This window comes from Pongo pygmaeus, chromosome 12 (genome assembly GCF_028885625.2).
Source record: "Pongo pygmaeus isolate AG05252 chromosome 12, NHGRI_mPonPyg2-v2.0_pri, whole genome shotgun sequence".
Classification (NCBI taxonomy): domain Eukaryota; kingdom Metazoa; phylum Chordata; class Mammalia; order Primates; family Hominidae; genus Pongo; species Pongo pygmaeus.
In genome coordinates this window covers 30,077,715-30,100,267 of record NC_072385.2, presented here as the reverse complement: position 1 = coordinate 30,100,267, position 22,553 = coordinate 30,077,715, and the positions used below count along the sequence as shown (strand labels likewise).

General features: G+C 40.7%; 1 protein-coding gene across 11 annotated transcripts in view; it reads left to right on the top strand.

Moving 5' to 3' along the window:
• The window catches only part of AFF3 (ALF transcription elongation factor 3), a 579,079-nt gene that overhangs the window by 349,534 nt on the left and 206,992 nt on the right, over positions 1 to 22,553 (top strand). For all 11 annotated transcript variants that reach the window (XM_063649229.1, XM_063649227.1, XM_063649228.1 and 8 more), the window contains one exon: positions 19,434 to 19,514. In XM_063649229.1, coding sequence (XP_063505299.1) covers positions 19,434 to 19,514 — 81 coding nt within the window. The remainder of the gene's footprint in view (positions 1 to 19,433; positions 19,515 to 22,553) is intronic.

The window sequence follows — 22,553 nt, the reverse complement described above, 5'->3', positions numbered from 1 at the left end:
GCACATTCACTCACACTCACACACTCACACTCTCACACTCACACTCACAAATTCACAATGACACGTACCCTTGAACACACACTCACAGTCACAAACACACACAGACACACATTCACAGTCACTCACACAAACACACTTGCACTCATTCACACACCTAATGGTTCAACAACTGGAACCTTACTGCCCTGGCCAATTTAGGTTTTTGTTACAAATATTTCTAGAAATAAACTTTCTTTGGTTCAACATTAGAAAAGTTTGCTGCTAGGCAGTAAAACTTGCCTGCCACATACTTTGATGACTATGTTCAATACTTTTCAGTGGTAAAATTATATCACTCACTCTTTCTTCTCAAGAGTTCTTTTTTTCTTCCAAGTTTTCTTGTTCATTTTTACATTAGGAATTACTTCCATATATGCATGTATGGAAAATATATTTATGTGACACCCAGCTGGCAAGATACGTCACTGATTTCCTAGATACCCAGAGCACTCCTTAACCACCAATATGAAAAATGTAGATTCTGATAGAAAAATGGACAAAGGATATGAATTAGCATTTCACAAATAGAAAGTGACTATGTCTAATAAATATAGTACACTAATAATTAGAGATGAGATTAAAACAATAGAATATTTTTGCTATAAGATTGGCAATCATGTAAAAAATAATTTTTAAAAAGAATATTAGTAAAAGTATTTAGAACCAGGGACTCTCATATACTATTGGAGGAGATATAAATTGATAGACCATTTCAGGGAAACCATTTGACAATATATTAAAATTTTAAATATTTATGCCATTTGACCTAGAAGTTCTATTCAAGGAATTAATCCTACACAAGAAATACAGAACTGTGAAGAGATACATGTACAAAGATTTTTGCCAAAGCATGATTTTTAGTAATGAAAAAATGACAAAAACTCAATTCTCTATCTTTTGATCAAATAAACTATGGCACCTCTAAGCAGTGAGATACTATGCAGCCTTTAAAAAATAAGATATGTTTTGGGAGGTATGGAGCAAGATGGCTGAACAGAAAGCTTCACCAGTCAACACCCCCCACCCCACCATGGGAACACCAAATTTAACAACTATCTACACACAAAAAAAGTACCTTCGTAAGAACCAAAAATCAGATGAGCACTCACAGTATTTGGTTTTAACTTCATATCACTGAAAGAGGCACTGAAGAGGGTAGGAAAGACAGTCTGGAATCACCAATGCCTCTCTTCCACCATCCCCCCACAGCAGCCACATGGCACAGAGAAGTCTGTGCATTTGGGAGAGGGCGAGTGCAGTGACTGTGCGACTTTGCATTGAACTCAGTGCTGCCCTGTTACAGTGGAAAGTAAAACTGGGCTGAACTCAGCTGATGCCTGCCCACAGAGGGAGCATTTAGATGAGCTCTAGCCAGAGAGGAATTCCCCATGCGAGCAGTAGGAACTTGAGTTTCTTCAAGCCTCACCACCAACATCCTGTGGGCTCTGAGGCCCTACATAAACTTCAAAGGCAGTCTAGGCTACAGGCTCTGTAATTCCTAGACGAGTCCTAGTGCTGAGCTGGACTCAGAGCCAATGGATTTGGGGGCTGCGTGACTTACTAAGACACCATTCAGGGAAGCTAAGGGAGTAGTTACACTACCCCTCCTCCAAACCCAAGCAACAAAGCTCACAGCTTCAAAAGAGACCCCTTCTTCTGCTTAAGGACAGGAGGGGCAAAAGTAAAGAGGGCTTTGTCTTGCATCTTGGTTATCAGCTCAGCCACAGAGAGATAGGGCAGCAGTCAGAGCTGTGAGGCCCCATTTTCAGGCCCTACCTCTCAGAAAACATTTCTAGACAGACACCCTGGGCCAGAAGGAGACACTGCCTTGAAGGGAAGGACCAAGTCCTGGCAGGATCCATCTCTTGCTGACTTAAAGAGCCCTTGGTCCCTGAATAACCAGCAGTGATACCCAGGTCATATGCCATGGGCCTTGGTGAGACTCTGAGACTGCTGGCTTCAGGTGAGACCCACCACATTCCCAGCTGTAGTGGCTACAGTGAGAGACTCCTTCTGCTTAGAAAAGCAGAAGGAAAAGTAAAAGGGACTTGGTCTTGCACCTTAGATACCAGCTTGGCCACAGCAGGGTAGAGCACTAAGCAGGCTCTTGGTGTCCCTGATTCCAGGCCTTGGCTCTTGGATACCATCTCTGGACCTTCCCTGGGCCAGAGGGGAGTCCACTGCCCTGAAGGGTGAGTCCCAGGCCAGGCAGCACTCACCACAAGTTGATTGAGGGGCCTTTGGGCATTAAGTTAACATTGGCAGTGGCCTGGCAGTAATCCCTGTGGGCCGGTCGTGGTGGCCTTGGGATGAGGCTCTTCTGCCTGTGGAAAGTAGAGGGGACCACGGGAAGGACTGTGTCTTATAGTTTGAGTGCCAGCTCAGCCAGAGTAGAATAGAACACCATGTAGATTTCTAAGGTTTTTAACTTCAGTCCCCGGCTCCTAGACAGCATCTCTGGACCCAGCTGGGGGAACTCGCCGCCCTGAAGGGAAAGACACAAACCCAGCTAGCTTCACCATCTGCGGATCATAGAGCCCTAGGGCCTTGAGCAAATACAGGCCGTAGCCAGGGAGTGGCCCTTGGGTAAGACTTAGTGTTGTGCTGCCTTCAGGTGTGACCCAGCACAGTCCCAGTCATGGTAGCCACAGGGGTGCTTATGTCACCCCACCCCCAGCCCCAGGCTGCTCAGCACAGAGAGAAAAAGAGACTCCATTTGTTTGGGAGAAAGTAAGGGAAGAGAACGAGAGTTTCTGTCTGGTATTCCAGAGAATTCTTCCTGATCTTATCCGAGACCACTAAGGCAGTACTTCTTTGAGTCTGCATGAACTACAATGTTACTGGACTTGGGGTGCCCCCTAATGCAGATAGTGTCAATCACAACAGCCAAGTCATTTCAAATACCTGGAAAGCTTTCCCAAGAAGGACAGCTACAAACAAGCCCAGACTGCAAAGACTACAATAAGGACCTAATTATTCAGTGCCCAAACACCGATGACATCTTCAAGCATCAACATCATCCAGGAAAACAGCCTCACCAAAATGAACTAGATAAGGCTTAAGGTGTCAGGGACTAATTCTGGAGAAACAGAGGTATGTGACAGAGAATTCAAAATGGCTGTTCTGAGGAAACTCAAAAAAATTCAAGATAACACAGAGAAGGAATTCAGAATTCTATCAGATAAATTTAACAAAGAGATTGAAATAATTAAACAGAATCAAGCAGAAATTCTGGAGTTGAAAAATGCAGCTGACATACTGAAGAATGCATCAGAGTCTCTTAATAGCTGAACAGATCAAGCAGGAGAATGAATTAGTGAGCTTGAAGACAGGCTGTTTGAAAATGTATGATCAGCAAAGACAAAAGAAAAAAAGAATAAAAAACAATGAGGCACAGGTATAAGATGTAAAAAATAGCCTCTAAAGGGCAAGTCTAAGAATTGTTGGCCTTAAAGAGGAGGCAGAGAGAGAGAGATAGGGAGAAAGTGTATTCAAAGGAATAATAACAGAACTTCCCAAACCTGGAGAAAGGTATCAGTATCCAAGGACAAGAAGGTTAGAGACCACCAAGGAGATTTAACTCAAAGAAGACTACCTCAAGAAATTTAATAATCAAACTCCCAAAAGTCAAGGATAAATACAAAATCCTAAAAGCAACAAGAGAAAAGAAACAAGTAACATACTATGGTGCTCCAATACTTCTGGCAGCAGACTATTCAGCGGAAACCTTGCAGGCCAGGAGAGAGTGGCATAGCCTATTTAAAGTGCTAAAGGAAAAAACTTTTACCCTAGAATAGTGTATCTGGTGAAAATATCCTTCAAACAGGAAGGAGAAATTAAGACTTTCCAAGACAAACAAAAGCTGAGGAATTTCATCAACACCAGACCTGTCCTACAAGAAATGCTGAAGGGAGATATTTAATCTGAAAGAAAAAGACATTAATGAGCAAGAAGAAATCAACTGAAGGCATAAAACTCACTGGTAACAGTAAGTACACAGAAAAACAGAATATTATAACACTATAACTATGGTATGTAAACTATTCTTAGGTAGAAAGACTAAAAGATGAACCAATCCAAAATAATAACTACAAAAAAGAAGACACATTTGTATGTTGTGTTGGGAAAGACGCTCAGTGAAAAAGAGTATATCACCAAACAGTATGACCTCATTAAATATACATATGTTAATATAATCCCCATCTTAGTGCATGTATATAAAAATCAGATAAGTACCCAGTGCTTAACACTGTTCACCATTGACATTATCTGCAGGTGTTAGGATCCTGGGGGGTTTCACTCTCCTGCATTTGCTCTTTTTTTGCAATGTTTAACGTTTTAACCAGAAGCATATGTTATTTATGTAAGCAGAAAATATTATGGAAATACTTTTTCAATTAAATTAAAAACTAAAATGAAATCATGTGTCCCAAACCCACCAGGGATCACATATGAAATTAAGAACTTCATTGAGTGAGGAATAGAGACTGAAAATATTGAGACGCAACAATGAAGTCATGAAAAAGAATAGAGAGCAGAAGTTGCCCTGAGCCCTGCGTGTGGCTCCACCAAAGTCAGAGGAAGTGCTCCAGGCTGGGGATTCCCAGAGACATCCCACTCTGCTTGTGATCCCAAATGTCTCCAAGATAAGCTAACTCACCCTTTTTTTTTTTTTTTTTTTTTTTTTTTTTGAGACAGAGTCTCACTGTGTCACCCGGGCTGGAGTGCAGTGATGCAATCTCAGCTCACTGCAAGCTCCGCCTCCCGGGTTCACGCCATTCTCCTGCCTCAGACTCCCAAGTAGCTGAGACTACAGGTGCCCGCCACCGTGCCTGGCTAATTTTTTGTATTTTTAGTAGAGATGGGGTTTCATCGTGGTCTCGATCTCCTGACCTCGTGATCCGCCCGCCTCGGCCTCCCAAAGTGCTGAGATTACAGGCGTGAGCCACCATTCCTGGCCGCATCTCACCATTTTACTGATGGTGATGGCCAGTTTACGGATGCACAGTTTTAATGGTTACTATCTTACATTACATTATGCCAAATTATGCTGCTTTGGGTTACAGCATGTGATGTTACATTGTGTCATTATACATGTTTACTGTCTACCTCATTTTACCAGAATGTAGCCACCTGGAACGGTGCTTAGCACAAAACACCTATGGAATGTTTATTGACAGAAATTGTTAGGAAGTTTATTAAAACCAAAATCTCCCCTGTAGCTTTAAACCACACATAATGTCTTTTCCACAAGCCAGCCCCTCAAATGTCTGACACAGAATCCATGCCCTTCTCATGCTTCTTCTTTGCCAAAATGCTAATTAGACCCGTCAGACCCATGCAGCAACTGTTCGAATATAGATCTGTTGCGTTTACATGTATTTGTTCATTGTTTATTGCTTCTCTCCTCTCATGGTGCTTACACCTCCTGAGAGCAGGGGTCATGTCTGTTGTATTCTGCTTTGTTTCCCAAGACCTAGAGTAGCCCGAGTGTTTAAATGTGTGTTTGGTTGAACGCATGCCTGAGTGTACAGGTGCACTAATAGAAACTGAACTGATTGGCTCTATTAAGTCTCAGACTGTTCAGCATGATTGTTAGACCTCTTTTCAAAACAGGGAACTGCGTCTGTATTGTCAGTGAACATCAAGGGATAAAAACATTGGTCTGAAATTTGTAGATTGCCTATTTGCCCTTGAGTACTAAGAACCTTCCTTCTCACCTTCTCATAGAGACTCTTGCAAGATCATGTTGGCTCCCTCTTTAAAGACACATTTAGCAAGTGAGTTCAGGTTCTCACCTTCTTTAGCCGTTATTAATTTAATGTCTTCCTCTTTTATCTGTATTTGTTTGCTCCCATAGAATATCTTTTCCCAATGGATAAGCACTTTATCAGGCTATACTAATTCAGTCTTCTAGAAAACTCTGTTTTCTTCAAATAAAAGCGGTTGTCATCCTGTTTATATTTTGGTCCTAACTTCTCTTTTCTTGAAGATCTATGAACTTTTGGGGGGGAATGTTTTAATATTTTCCTTCTTATTCTTAAGGATAGTTTAACTTTATTTCTGAAAAAGGAGAAGGAAAAGAAAAAGAAAAGATGGTTTTTCCAAGGCTAACCAGCTTTCCTCCAGCCTCTGGATTTGACGTTCAATATCTGGAGCATGTTAGTAGACATTTTCTGTTTCCTATAAAGTCATTCTGCCTTTCACATTCATCCTTAAGACCCAGAGACATCCCTGCTGGCCTAGGGCAATGCCATTCAGTGATTTATAAATCACCTCTCAAAACTGAGAAAAATACTTCCGTAAAGTTAGTAGAAGCCTGCTCATTTGGAAGTGATTTAGCTGGGAAACATTTGAAAGGGAGAAAGGCATGTTCCTTCGGCAGGATTGGCCTAACCTTCCCTCTGGTAAACCAGAAGTCCCACCCGACCAGGGACTTTGATCCTGGCCCCAGTAGTTTCCAGGGTTTATTGTTGCCCAGGCTTGTCACCTTGCTCAGCCACCTGCCTGGACAGTAATCACTGCCCTGTCATCATAGCCAGGTAACCTCCCCCTACACTCCCAGCTTGCCCAACGCCTCCTATACTACCCAAGCTGGTGCCTGCAAGGGTAGTCTATAGCATGAGGGCAAAGCTTCTAATCTGTAGAGCCCCAAACTAGAAAGAGGATGCATGCTGATTTCTAGTAACTATCCCTTTGAAGAAAAATTCCAGACCCTGAGATAGCATTCTTCCTTCCCTTTATGGACATGCTGCTTTAGTGGCGAAGGGAGTTAAGGAAGCAAATTATTGTTTAATAAGCACATTTTTATTAAGCCTTCTATTTGACTATGAATAATTAACCAGTTAAATATTAAATAATTAAAGAGTAAAATAGGTTAAAAAACAAATTCATAAACGTCTTCTATATTCATCCTCTTTCCTCACCAGGTCGAATCCAGAAGCTGCCAACACTAGTTATAAAGGTAGTAATACAGCAATAATTATTTTTTATGTGCACCTACTATGTGCCAGCTATTATGGTAGGTTCTTTGTATATTTATCACTAACCACTCAGGTAATCCGCAAGATAGAATGATTAATACCAATTTACAGATAAGGACACTAATAATCAGAAAAGTAAATTTGCCCGAGGTCATTCTGCTGGTTTATGGCAAGGCCAAAATTGTACAAGGTTTCCCAGATGTTGATTCCAAGCCTGATCTCTTCTACCCTCTGCTTCTCTGCAATTGCCATAGTGGTTTTATTGAATGCACATTTCCAAATTGTCTGTGGAAAGGGGTTCAGGAATGGGTTGTGTGGAAAACATGGCCAAGAATGTAATTTTCACCCCCTTCTCCTTCCAGCCTCCACAGTCTTCCAGTCTGTCCCAAATAATGCCATCTTTTCCGTTAAGTATATATGAAAGAGTGGTTTGACTGTTGCAAACCACAGTTAGTTCAACGATCATCTATTTATCTGTTAGGAAGGCTCACTTTTGGGTGTTTGTGCTACCACTAAAAAGTATTATGTGAGTCAGAAATAAAGTGTCAGTGGCATAGTTAGTAACGTGCATTTTCTCCTGAGCCGATCAGAAATTTGGCTCACTTTTTATAAACCTTGAGTTAACATGATTTGACGTGATTTGGCTCAGAAACGACACAGTGATGTGTCAGCCCCAGATTCAGAATTTGGGAAATTCTCTCAGTGCCCCTCAAATGTTTTAATTTTTTTTTTTTTTGCTTGTCAAAGAAAGCATTTTTAAAATTTAAAATTAGACCAATTATTGCTTCTCATCATGAGCACGAGATTTGAACGAGTGCCAGAAACTAGCAGGTGTCTGTATATTGCAGCAGGGTGAAGTTGGAGTCACCTGGGTTTAACAAGAGTCACTCAGTCCATGCAGCTGTATACTCAGCAGCAAAACCATCTTCCTAAAATTCTGAAAACCCAATCTAAATGTTACTACTTTGAATATTTTAACGCAATGCTCAGTTCTGAAAAACAATCTCCAAGTTAAAGAATGAGAATCATATTATTTTTTAAACACAAGTAATAAAATGAACATTGAAAGCCAGGTGGATCGAAGAATACATTTTTTTAATGTTTCATTTTTATTGTTCAAAAAAGTTTCAAGTAAAGAAATAGAATGTACTTGACACAGAGAGACAATAAGACAGGTGACTCTCATCCTCTGCCCCAAAAGAAAGCTGGAGAAATGCAAAACGAGAACAAGAATTCTCCAGAAAGGTCCAAAATTAAGGGATCTAGCATGAAACAAACTTTTAAGGTGAAGACTGTATCTTGACTTTTCTCGATGTTCTAATCCTCTCTGTGGAGAGTTCAGTTTCCAGGGAAGCTGAAGTCAAGGAGGTGAAAGGTGGGGTCTCCAGTGGCATGGAATTGACTTCCTTGCAATAAGGAGTGCTTTTGACGATACAAAGGAGGTAAAGAAAGGCCAGATGACCTGTGGCCTCTGCTTTTAGATAAGTGGGAATCTGCAGACCAAGGAGCAAGTGTGATGCACAGGTCTGAGTTACCCTCAGCGTTTCCAGTTTGAAGGGCTACTTTAGTATTTGTCAGTCTGCAAAACCTGAACTGAAAGCTGCCTCTCAAACTGATTCTATTGATTGTTACCCCATTTTATCCCTTGATGATTAACCTCATCACAGGCAGGGGCAGAGTTCAGAAGCTCAGGCACTGCAATGAAGTAGATTAATCAGCATCCCATTCTGAGATCCTGTCATCCAGTGCGTTGGTATAAGACCAGAAAACACGTGTACAGCTCCCAGGAATCCCCTTCTCAGGCCTATTTCAGTTCAAACTGGACATATTGCTAGGTTTTCAGATTTAAGAAACAAGATTTTGCTGTGATTTTTGTTAACCCTCTTTTTTGCAGTCTTTTTGGTTATTTGCTGATTTGTATCTGTGTTTGAATCAGTTGCGATTTTGGTTTCTGGCATTTTAGCAGCCTATGCTATACTATGAGAAATAGATATTTTTTAAAGACACTTTTTTCATCAGCTACCATTTTCCTAAAAGTTTTCAATCAGTAGTATTTCCATCAAAATGCTAATTATTATTGTTGTTGGTGTTGTTGTTGTTGTTGTTGTGATTAAAGACAGGGTCTCCCTCTGTCACCTAGGCTGGAGTGCAGTGGTGCAATCATAGCTCACGGAAATCTAGAACTCCTAGGTTCAAGTGATCCTCCCACTGCAACCTCCCAAAGTGCTGGGATTACAGGTGTGAGCTACTGTTCCTGGCCTGTTACTATTAATTGATATGAATGCATTATATTTATTACTTTTCAAACTATACGGGTTTTTTGTTTGTTTGTTTTTTACTGTAGAGTTGGTAAAATAAGGTTGTTTGTGAATTTTTGTTGATTTAGAGGCCAACTTAAAGGTTTTAAGTGTGACTTACTAATTCTGAGCCTTCAAGCCTGACCCTGGAATCTGTGTTTAAAGGGGAATGTTGGGTCTTTGCCCACAAATGCTAGGAATGGATTGACAGGCCGAATGCACTCTGCAGTCCCATTAGGGAAGGAATATGTTTCTCCCACTTGATCTTACTCCAGGGCTACTGCCTGGTGTCCCAGGTACGGGCCCGTAGGGGTGTTTTCCTCTTCACCAGGTACAGTGGCGTTAGCTGCCAGCATTTAGATGAAATGCAGTGTTGTAAAAATTACCATGTCTGTTGTTGGCAGCACTTATCTGATAAGAGTGTCATAACACGAATAATATGTGTGAAAGAACTGAAAAGCTGAATGATTATTCTGATACAGAAACTGAAAATGAAATCACGCTCTGATCAGCAGCCACTGCCACACATAAACATCAACGTGAGCATCTTGCATTTTTATTCCCGAGTCACAGAATTCATCCCGTGTCTTGTTTAGAAAACAGTAAGTTTCTGAGCACAAAGAATTCTGGAGTTAACTGCGGTCATCTGCCAGGCAGATCCTTCAATCCTGGCAACAGTCACATATGCTTGGTGAGACCAGTGTAATTTCTTGCTACCATAATTTCTCAGGCAAGAAAAGAGACTTACAGAGAGGCTCCATGAATTCCTATTATTCTGACCATTGTGCTAGGCCTTTGAGGAATTATAAGAGCATTATTAAACATGATTCCTTCCCTCAAAGAGTTTGTAATCTAGTAGGGATTTTAAAAATATTCTGATAGTGGTAACACACGACAAGAAAGCTCACAGCACTGAGTAGCATGTAGTTGCTAAATAAGTGGCATTGGCCGAGCGTGGTGGCTGACACCTGTAATCCCAGCACTTTGGGAGGCCAAGGCAGGTGGATCGTCTGAGGTCAGGAGTTTGAGACCAGCCTGGCCAATGTGGTGAAACCCCGTCTCTACTAAGAAATACAAAAATTAGCTGGGCATGGTAGCATGTGCCTGTAGTCCCAGGAACTCAGGAGGCTGAGGCGGAAGAATCACTTGAACCCGGGAGGCAGAGGTTTGCAGTGAGCTGAGATCATGCCATTGCACTCTAGCCTGGGCGACAGAGCGAGACTCCATCTGAAAAAAAAAAAAAAGTGGCATTGATTATGTATAAGTGGAGGGTAGAGAGGGCTCGCTCAGGGTAGCGCAGGTCACCTTCACAGACAGGCCAGGGTGAGAAAGAATGCAGAGGTAAGTGAGATGGAATAACGTGAAAGGAAAAGTGAAACAAGGTAGGGGCAGGAAAGCCTGGGGTAGGACAGGAAGTAAGACATCAGGCTTGGGGAAGACAGTGTATAGAAAAGCAGCAGGCGGTAATGCCACAGTGGTCCTTGATGGTGCCATGTGGCAGAGCATCTTGAACAATTGGACCGGGGTCACTGGAAACTTTGGAGCAAAGGTGACATAGTAGCTGTTCGAGATGGAACACTTCTGTGGCAGCGACAGACAAGGGAGAGAGACTAGGAAAAGTGTTTTTCTCCTCACTTGTTTTTAATAGGGAAATTAAAACATGGTTTAAGTTTTTTCTAGTTGAACCTATTTGTAAACTAAATAGACTTTGCAGATCTTCATAGCTGCACACTCTGAACTCGAAGATTTAACTTCAGGCTAAAATTCTATTTTTGTTTCTTCTCTTCTTTGGTAACAAAGAGCTGCTATGTGAGGTGGGGATGCCTGAGGCCTCCTATCACTTGTCCTAAAACAGGCAGGGGTAGCTGGCATCAGAAAAGTGGTCAGCTACATGGAGGGTATCGTGCAGATTGAGCATGTGAAAGTCTATGTACCATCAGGGTGTGGGTTCTTGGAGACTGACGTCAGTCTTGCTGTAGAGTAGAGTAGACGTGAAAATGGAAACTGGCCCGTGTACCCATGACCTCCTAAAAATTGGGATATGGAGGATAGAGAAAACGTTAGACAGTTATGAAGAGCAATATTCTATACCCTTATTTAACCATCTATTCTTTCATTTTAGGAGAAAAGTGAGTATGTTTACTATAAAGAGTCTTGGCATTATAAGCCTTTACAAGGAATAACAAGTCACCTGAATGTATCCCTTGAGTAACTAGACATCTGTGTAGGGAGAAGGGACTGGCAATGCTGTGTTGAGGCAGATGTGTGGATTCTCAGTTCCATCACTTGGAGTATCTAAAAGGCTAAGGAGTGGGACATGGCAGCATGCACCTATGGTTCCAGCTACTCGAGAGGCCAAGGGAGGAGGATCATATGAGCCCCGGAGTTTGAGGCCAGCCTGGGCAACTTAGTGAGACTTTATCTCAAAAAAAAAAAAAAAAGGCAGGTGACTAAGAAACCCAAGGCAAAACTGAGGACCTCTCAAGGTTAGGGGAATAGGGTGCAGCCTTATTCCTGAGGGACAAGAAAATGAAGAAGGAGAGAAGGCAGACAGAGCAAAGAAAGGGCAAAGGAGTTTATGAGATCCGAAGGTCGCCAGCTAGACTTTGGAGTAAGTGGCTTTAAACATTACATTTCTCTTCCTGTCTTACATATGGTCTGGGAAGTGGTTAAAGGATGGCCAAAGTAGGTCAATAGAGGCAGAGCAGCAATGAAAGGGTGGTTGGGGGTGAAGTCAGGAACACAGGCAGGAGTGAGGACCATGGCTGCAGTGATGTGGGATCAGTGTTCTTGTAATGAAATAGCATTCTTTCTCAGTGATAAAATAATGTGGAGCAAGCTAAATGCAATTTTATCAGGAATGATAAATTTTACCTTTGCTTATATTTTAAATCATTACCAGAAATGAGGTGCAAACGAAATACATTTTTATCAAATCGTATTATCCCACTGACTGCTATTATTTTGTCAGAAATCTGTTTCTATGAAAAAACTTAGGGACATTTTCTCCAATAAAAAGTACAGATCAGACTTAGGAATCATAATAATCTCTTTAAATATCTTTCTGTGTTAGTAATACATAGTTTGCATTAATAATCCTAGCTTAATTACAGGCTACATTTGCATGATACTTATTCTTTTATTTAAAAAACTCTTTCCCATATATTCTCTCATCTCAGATTCCCAACAACTAAAGCTCAGAGTGAAGTTATATTTCTCATTTTAGAGACAATTCAGAAACTCAGCCTGATATTAATCAGTGCTGTCTTTTATTGAATGCTTAAATGGGACGGGAACTATGCTAGTTTCTTTATATATATATGTATGTATGATCTCATTTAATCTTTATGACTAAACCATGGGATAGTTATATCCCCATTTCCTCTGGTTGTAAGGTACCACAAAGTGAGATCTGATTGATCGTAAAGTCCACAGCTTGAAATCACGGTAGTTTACTGAGCATGTGACTGACCTAAGCTCAGGAGGCTAGCAAGTGATAGAAGAGGAAATCAGGATAGTCTATTCGCCCTTGATTCTCCCATGCAATTCTAGTGTGAAATTTTAATGTAATGGATAATCAATCTTATAAAAGCATTGCACCTCATAAATTACATTTTATTTTGTATATATATTACATATTTTGTATTTGCATTACATCACAAATGTATTAAAATCCATAGAAATAATTCTTATGTTTTTGGAAATTCTTACAGACCTGAATGCTTTAAGTAACCATATTTTCTTTACTATTCCTTCATGTAGCTAGTAGAATTCGTTAGATGGAAAAATCACACGGAAATACTTAGCTATAATTAAAGCAAAATTAGCAAGCAAGTTTGCATTGAAATGTGGATGTTCAGTTCAATTCAACAAGTTTATATAGAGCACTTACTATGTAAGATGTTCCAGTCTCCACAAAGATAAGTAGATAATATCCCTCTCAGAGGAAATTTATATTCCTTCTTTAGGCGATTATGTTTAGTAAATCCAAATGCTCTTGAAAGGGATTATTAGAATTCCAATTTGGGGATTATGCCTAGTAAAACTGAATGCTCTTAAAAGAGATTATTAGGGTTCCTAAGTATTGCTTTTATTTTACATTGGAGAAAGAGCATTCAAAGAGAGATAAATGGTTGGGTGTAGATTGAAGTACATATTCATAAAACTATAACACAAAACAGAATGTAAGAGAAAAAGAAATAAGTGCTTTGGAGGAGCATGAGCAGAGAACTGTCCTATTATATTGGCATAGAAGGGAAATCTGCAAAAGCCTCAAGACACAAATGATGTTTGAGATGAGCCTTAATGGATAAAGAGAGACCCAGAGACATATGAGGAAGGGCATTCACACACTAAGGGGATGGTGTAAGTAAAAGCAGAGGCTAGTTTTTCTTGTAGGTAGAGTATTTGTAGAGCAATAAAAAGGCATGAAGCTGAAGACTGGGACCTTATTGTAGAAGGTCTTGAGTACTAGGGTGAGGTTTCTGAGGGAAATGCAGTAGAGTGGAAAACAAATACTGGACTGGGAGTAAAGAGTTATCTGGCCAAACCTAGGAACTGAGTGACCTTGGACTAATCAGTTTATCTTTTTGAGCTTTAACTTCCTTGCTGTACTATGGAGATGGCAATTGTTGCGTTAAAGGTTGGGCATAAGTGACAAAATGTATGGGGAAGTATTTTGAAAACTAAAACTTAATAGGAGGCGTCATCATCTTCAGCGTCACCATCGCCATCATCATCATCATTGTGATGTGATGATGCATATGAAGTTTTTTTTTTTTTTTGAGATGGCGTCTCGCTCTGTCACCCAACCTGGAGTGCAGTGGCGCGATTTCGGCTCACTGCAACCTCCGCCTCCCAGGTTCAAGCGATTCTTCTGCCTCAGCTGCCCGAATAGCTGGGATTACAGGCGCGCGCCATCACGCCTGGCTAATTTCATATTTTTAGTAGAAACAGGGTTTCACTATGTTAGCCAGGCTGGTCTCCCAACTCCTAACTTCAGGTGATCCTCCCGCCTTGGCCTCCCATAGTGCTGGGATTACAGGCATGAGCCACTGTGCCCGGCTGCATATGAAGATTTTTAGAGCAGTGAAGTTTTTCTGAATTACGAAAATTCAGTTTGCAGCAGTCTGGAGGGTGGACTGCTAACAGAAGACAGAGAACCAATCAGGATGCTATAAGAGTACTTCAGGTTAAAGATAATGAAGGTGTGATTAGGATGGCAGTTCAGGTAACAGAAAGGAGAGAAAGGTAGACACACTGCAGAGATTCAGTGCTGAACGTTCAATTCAGTATTTGTTCAGAAATGAAGTGAGCACCCATTCTGCTCCAGGCTCAGTATTAGGTGCTGGGCCACCAGATAAAAAATACACAGCCTTGAGGGGTTCATCACAGGTTAGAGGGGAGGCACAGATGTATAAACAAGCAACCACAAGAGAGGAGACAAGTGTTCTAAAAGAGACCTGTATGTGGGAAATGTGGCACAAAGGAAGGCTGAGTCAACGGTGGCTTGGTTTGGCCAAAGAAGACTTCATAGCAAAGGAGGAAATGGAGCTGGGTCTTGACGGATGAGTAAACAACCCAGCAAACAATAGGAGGTTGGGAGGTGCTACCAGCATGTGGAAAGCATGGTATATTCAGGGGATCTGAGCTTGGGAGGCTGGAGTTAGGAGTTGGCTAGAACGTACAAAGTCTTGGATCCACTTAGAGGTAGCCCAGGATATGGTAAGTCCAGCTGCTGGGTGAACTTCAGCAAATCACTTAACCTTTTAGTGATTTAGTTTCCTCATCTATAAAATAAGAAAATAATAAAGCCTACCTTTCAGGGTGGGTATGAGAATTAAGTAAATCACGTAAAGCGTTTAAAATCATGCATAATATATTTTAAATGCTTAATAAATGAGAATTATTGTTGTTATTATGAGAGAGGGAGTGAAAGAGAAGGAATCTGGGATAACTCTAGGTATGCTAACTTGAAGAGTTAATAGATGTTGCTGCCATTAACCAGGATATAAAATACAAGAAGAAGAAAAGTTTGTGTGGTGTGTAAGTTTAGCTTTAAACATGGTGAGTTTGAATCGCTCATGAGCGCCCAGGTTGAGAGGCTCGGTAGACATCTAGAGTGGGCATGTTAGACCTGGATGTGCTTTTAGGCATCACCAGCATACTAGATGGTTTTTAAAGCCACAGTAGCAAGATCAGCCAGGGAAAGAATAGTGAGAGGAAGGCTGAACACAAAACACCCAAGGAACAGTGAGAGAAAAGAAGTTTCAGCAAAAAAGGATGAGCGTGAGATCTCCGAGAGTGGAGCTGGGCCAGGAGGACAGCGTGGGAGCCACGGGGGAGAGAGTAAGGAGGAGATGAGCATTCAAGGAAATCCAATGACCTTGACAACAGAAGGAGTTACGTAAGGGCTGCTTCTATTGAAAGTGGTTGCTAAGGTCTTGGAAATGTGAAGGGGAGTCATGAGTTCACAGGTATTCGTTTCATTAATCTTAAGCTTACACACACACATGCACAATATTATATGGACTCTTATGTGTATCATCTGCAACAAAAAATCTGAAGTCAAAAATAGAAATGGTAGGTGAGGATGTCAAAACAGCAAGTATAAAGACTTCTTTGAGAATGTTAGCTATCAAGAGAAATAGAGAAATGAAGATCAGCTGGAGGAGGAATACAGTGTCAGGAAGGGCTGAGGCCTGAGATCATTTGTCAGTCTTGGGGGAAAAAAGCCAGTGGAGAAGGAAAGATTGATGTTAAAGCAATACCAGTGGGATACTCATAGAACTAGATCCCCAAGGACAGAGAAACAGACAGACAGAGGGCGCAGGCAGGCATTAGCTTGGAACTCATGCCTCTTGCAGTCAGACCAGAAGGAAGGCAACGGGGTCAGACATGAACACCCACAGGTCTGTCCTTGGGAAATATTTACACTTAAGAGTCTTTGTTTATTCAGTGCCATAAGAGGCAGGGTCACCTGTTGTGAGAAAGCAGGGACCAAAGTGAGGCTCAAGAAAAATCACCAATGTGGAAAGAATGTCTGAGGAACTTCAGAAAAAGGAACAGACTAGGAATGAATTCAAGGACTGCCCAAGCCACATGGCCCAAGCCACCACCAGATTGCCCAATTGCCTTTAAAAACCAATAGAAAGACATGAAGGTAGGGAGGGCAGGAGGCGATATTGGAGGGAGCCATTAGGCTGATTTAAAGGGGTGGAGTGGACAGAGAAAGATGCAGCTCATCTTTAGTGCATCTTTAGTGAGGGTCCAAAACCACCTGGCAAGAGCTTCAAAGGAGATGGGGTATTTGCATGAGGACAGCAAGCTAAGAGAATGTGTCATCTGCCTTCTGTGGAAATTGCTTTTGAGGTTGGGTGGTTATTGGATGGATGAATAGGTGAGTTGGAGGGAAGGAAGAAAAAAAGAAATGGAAAGATTGATTACAAGCATAGCTGGAATTAGAGAAAAAAGACTGATAATAGACACAGCCAGAGCCAATACCCTAACTTTCAAATTCAGTAGATGCTGAATTGAGCACTTCGTGTACATAAGACACAGTCACAGTGCCTGCCAACGGTGAGTTTTCAGGAAATGTTCATGCAGGGAATGAGTGGGTGCTCAGGGATGGACCCTGATTAAGGTACAAAGATCAGGAGAACAGTTTCCACCCTTAAGAATCACAGCTTAGTGGTATCTCAAAGTTTGTCTGCTATTCCACTCTTGGATAAACCGTGTATTAAACAGATTTGAACCTGAAAGTGTCAGTTGTAAGAAGCTGTTGGTCTAGGAAGTGTTCTTTTGAAAGGACTGTTACTCATTTTTTATGGACTTTTCATTTTATTTATTCTTGAGTTGCTGAAGGACACACTGAAATAATAGTTTATCTTTTTGGATTTTAGCTATAGTCAGAGACAAATTGCACAAATGTGAGGCATTCTGATACACAGACGGAGTCTGTATGCAAAGTTAACATAGACATACCGGGGTGGTATGTGTAAGTCTGATGTTTAATCATGAGTAATTAGTTTGTGCTTTGCAATGTTGGCCCCTGAGGATCATACGGTGTAAATTGTGTAAGCAAAAGAGTGATTGCAAAGGAAGCTACTGAGTGGCTGATTAGCAGTGGGATGGACTCAGGGACACATCAGACAGTCAACAAAAGAGGAAAAGGACAATTGGTTTAATAGTTTGTAATTGATGAGTAATATCTCTACAGAAGATTTGAGGCCACTTATAGCAAAAACACATATCCTCTCCAGTACTGAAAATGGAAGAGGAAAATCAGAAACCTTGCAGAGGAGAGATGGCCCTATGGGAGAGCCAAGGTGTAGAAAACCCACTTGTGTCTTCCTGGCTTTCTTAATCGGGTAGCAACACTCTGGGTAAGAGCTGACCAGGTCCTAGACAAGGTGGCCCAACTCTGAGAATGACAAATAGTTCCTTGACTCCATGGACAGAGATGCCACTGTGGATACAAACTTGACAGTCCTGCTTATCAGCCTCCTCAAAGGGAGACCAAGCCACCAGCAGGGCAGAGATGCGGGGAGAGAGGGACATTTTAAAGGGTCACTGGATCCGCCTTTGCTTTCCTGGGGGAGCGTTGGTAACAGCAGAATGGAGAAGGGACACCTGGAATGCATATGTGCCTAACCCACCTACTGCCTGTGTCACGTGTCGTGGTGTGGGAGAGATTATATGGGGTCAGTAAATCCTTCCCGCATGGCTTTGAACACACTCACCCTCCCACGGCTTCCTGTGTGGATTCTGCACTATCTGAAGTGCTGGGGGAGGTGAATGACCCAAGAAAAGAAGGCGCCCAACCATTCCCAAGAGCTCTTTCATTCCAAAAGCCTGGCAGAATCGCTTTTCAACACCCACCTGCCAAAGGGAGGTAAGGAAATGTCCTCACCTCAAGAGAGAATTTCTCACTTTTCTGAAAATGGATCGACCACTGCTTCTGTGCTTGCTTAGATTTGGAAATGCAGGCAAATCAAGAAATAGGGTTCGGCTGGGCGCAGTGGCTTATGCCTGTAATCCCAGCACTTTGGGAGCCCAAGGTAGGCGCGTCACCCGAGGTCAGGAGTTTGAGACCAGCCTGGCCAACATGGTGAAACCCCATCTCTACTGAAAATACAAAAATTAGCCAGGCGTAGTGGCAGGCACCTGTAATCCCAGCTATACAGGAGGCTGAGGCAGGAGAATCACTTGAACCTGGGAGGCGGAGGTTGCAGTGAGCCAGATCGCTCCACTGCACTCCAGCCTGAGCAACAGAGTGAGACTCCATCTCAAAAAAATAATAAGAATAATAATAATAATAGGGTTCAGATCCAATTCGTAAATGCCAAGTTGGCGTCCTGGTCATCAGAAATCAATGTAATTCTGTAATCATTTATTGATTGGAACTCTCTTCCAGAGATGAAACTGAAGGTGAATACCGGAAGTGAATAAAACAACCCCTCTCTCCCTTTCCCAAGGCTTAGAGAAAGTGTGTCAAAAAGTGTATGAGAAATTATTCCATGTTAAGCTCATGTTGTGTTCTTAATACTGTGTTATAAGAAATGACACCATTCTATCTCTGTATTTCATAGGCGTGATTTGTTTTTTCACTCTCCGTGAATGACATTTTATGAAGACCAAAGTGATGTGTGGGCCTTATTGAGAACTGATACTTTATTTCTAATTGTATAAATAACTCCTCTAATAAAGATCCAGAAAGTTAAAAGTACCTTATGCATTTCTTTGGAGACACCCTGTGAATTTTGTGGGATCAAGTCCGAGTCCCCTTCATGTGGCATTTTCCAAAGAACTTTTGCTACTAGATTGTCCCTTTACTCAGGACCTTAAATGAAGTGAAAATAGGACAGCCTTGCAAACCTTTTTAAGGTATAAAGGGAGCATGGGGAGAGCCAAGGAGTCAAGAATTGGTAAAATTAGGAAATGAAATCATAAAAGTGGATTTCACATCTTTTTTTAAAATTCTTTCAGCCTTTGTACATTTCTTTCTTACCCCTTCCCTGCCTTATGAAGGCCCGCTTGTACAGCTGCTTTACATACTGCTGATTTTAAATACTGTCTGTATCACAATATTGTTTGTTTTTGTCCCGTCCTTTAGGAGATGACCTGGCTTCCACCACTTTCTGCTATTCAAGCCCCTGGCAAAGTGGAACCAACCAAATTTCCATTTCCAAATAAGGTGAGATCTTGCATCCCTCAGGTGGAATATGTTTCACTCATGCAGGCTTTTCTAGTGGGCAGTGGGCTTACCCGTGATTGTCTTTTCTCCTGTAAATATTCCTGCCAGAGGCACGTGAATCTGATCCTTAACAATTTGCAAGCACATACGTATTCATTTATGAAAGGGGGAGAATCAAGCCTCCAATCTTACTTACCTACACTTCTCTGCAAAATGTGATACTACTGTAATTATCATTTTATCTAAAAAACATTCGTGAAGTTGAAATGCATCTTATAATCATTTTAAACATTCAATGTGATGTATAAAATTGTATGTCCTGGATTTTTCTGAAAAGCTATTATTAAATTAATGATGTATCTTAAAATCAATGTCTTAGTATTGAAGACATGTGGTATTTAATTTCCCTGAATATCTTTTTTAAAGCATAAGATATTTTCTAGGACTTAAAAAAAGATATCTGTATTTTCTAAGAAAAAGCACACCAAAAAATTGGCCACAAAATAAATGACTATATACATGAGTCTAATAGGCTTTCTTTGATTTGAATAACTGACAATACTACATACTCCTTATGAAGGATCAAATTATATGAATGGGAAGAGACCAAAATCTCAACATCCCTGGCACTCCAAGCCAGAGATTATTTCCCTACCCAGAAATTACTATCAAGAGTTTATGTGCCATTTCATTTTCCCTGTGCATTATATATAGAAAATATATATATATGGAAAAATATATATTTTTTTCCAATTGCTAAGTTGTATAGTACTAAGAGCATTTTTTCCAAAAGTTGATTTTTTTCAACAATATGTATCATTACTAAATATCAATATCACAGCTTTCTGGTCAGGCATGATGGCTCATTCCTGTAATCCCAGCACTTTGGGAGGCCAAAGCAGGTGGCTCAGTTGAGGTCAGGAGTTCAAGACCAGCCTGGCCAACATGGTGAAACCCAATCTCTACTAAAAATACAAAATTAACCAGGCATGGTGGTGCATGCATGTAATCCCAGATACTCGAGAGGATGACTCAGGAGAATCACTTGAACCTGAGAGGTGGAGCTTGCAGTAAGCTGAGATTGTGCCACTGCACTCCAGCCTGGGTGTTAGATGGAGACTCTGTTTCAAAAACAAACAAAACAAAAAAGTAAATAAACATCAATATCACCACTTTCTAAGGTGAATTATTGAAAGAATTGTTCATTGCTGCTATCACAAAGATAAATTCCATTCTAAGAGTTGATTTTTCTTATAATAAAATGTATTTGAAGACCTTTTCAAGTGAATATATAGAGATTTTCTTCATTCTTCAAAACAGCAGCAAAATATTTTGTATGAATTTGCCATAATTTAATCGAATTCCTTTCAGTGGACACTGAGATTATGTATGGCTTGTTATTATTACAAACACTGTTAGATCAAATGCCTCTTTGAATGCCTCTAATAAGGTTACCTTGAGTAGGAATTGTGGTTCTGGGCATCAGAAGCCACAGTTACTTTGGATTGTGTTTCAAGAGTACTTTTGGCCAGGCGTGTTGGCCCAAAACTGTAATCCTAGCATTTTGGGCGGCCAAGGCAGGAGGATTGCTTGAGGTCTGCAGTTCAAGACCAGCTTGGGCAACATGGTGAGACCCCATCTCAACAAAAATATGAAAAAATTAGCCAGGCATGGTGGCACACCTGTAGTCCCAGCTACTTGGGAAGCTGAGGTGGCAGGAGGATCACTGAAGCCCAGGAGATCGAGGCTACAGTGAGCTATGATCATGCCACTGCACTCTAGCCTGGGTGACAGAGCAAGACCCTGTCTCAAAAAAAAAAAAGACAAAAAAAAGTACTTTTTACATATCTTTGCCAATGATTATTATCATCTGGGTTTTTATCAGTGTGTCTGTATGATGAATGAAAAGTTGATATCTTGTTTTCATTTGCATTTTCCCAGTTACTTCTAAGCTTGAGCATTGACTGTTTTTCCTTTGCAAATTGCCTGTTCATTACTCATTGCCACTTTTTAAAAGCTAATTTGTAGGAACTCCTTAACTCTTATTCATTTATCTATTATATATGATGCAACTACTTTCTTGCAAACCTTTTATATGTGCCTTTTACGCCAGCAAAGTGTTTAATTTTTATGTCAGAGAAAAAAGATCTTTCCTGCTCCAATATTCTAACAGTGTCCTCTATTTTATTCTAATTCTTTTATACTTTGTTTTAGTTGTGGATGTTACGATGTAGGATTCTAGTTTTCTTCTTTTCAATGGTCAGTAAGTTATTATAATACTATCAGTGTAATAGCCCATTCCCCCCGTCACTGGTTTGAAATACCCTATGTCAATAGTTGAGCTTCTCATAAATACATGGATTTGTCTCCAGACTCTCTATTCTGTTTTTCAACATGTTTATCTAATTCTTTCGCAAGAACTCATTGTTTAAATCAGAGGTCAAGAAGCTTTTTCAGTGAAGCATCAGATAGTAAATAGTTAAGGCTTTGTAGGCAACACCTCAGTGAATGAAATGTGGCATCTCATTGGTGGAATTGACATCAGAACCAATGTGAAGTTCCCAGGCTTCTAGCCCTTTCATTCAGTACAGGGGAATTTAGCTGAACAGTTTATTCAGTGTGTACTTCCAGTGGCATCCTGCCATCCTTAGAATAAAATGGACAATGCTTACAATCTTTGCACATAATCTAGCCAAAATAATCCAGACCCAAAATAGAATCATAGACATTTTTGTTATGTGTAGGTATCATGGTATAAGTACAACTTTTGATATAATTGGGCACATACCAAAGCATAGTTTATTACGACTTTTCCAAGAATATTGTACCAGTTTGTTCTGTTTTGTTTCATGTAGATGCTTAAGTGCAAGTAATGACTTGACTTCTGAGGTAAAATTGAGACTTTAAATCATTAGTACAAAAATTTCATTTTTTAGCTCTATTGAGGTGTAATTGACAAATAAAAATTGTATGTACTTAAGGTAAACAACTTGATGTTTTGATATTGTGAAATAATCACCGCAATCAAGCTAATTAATA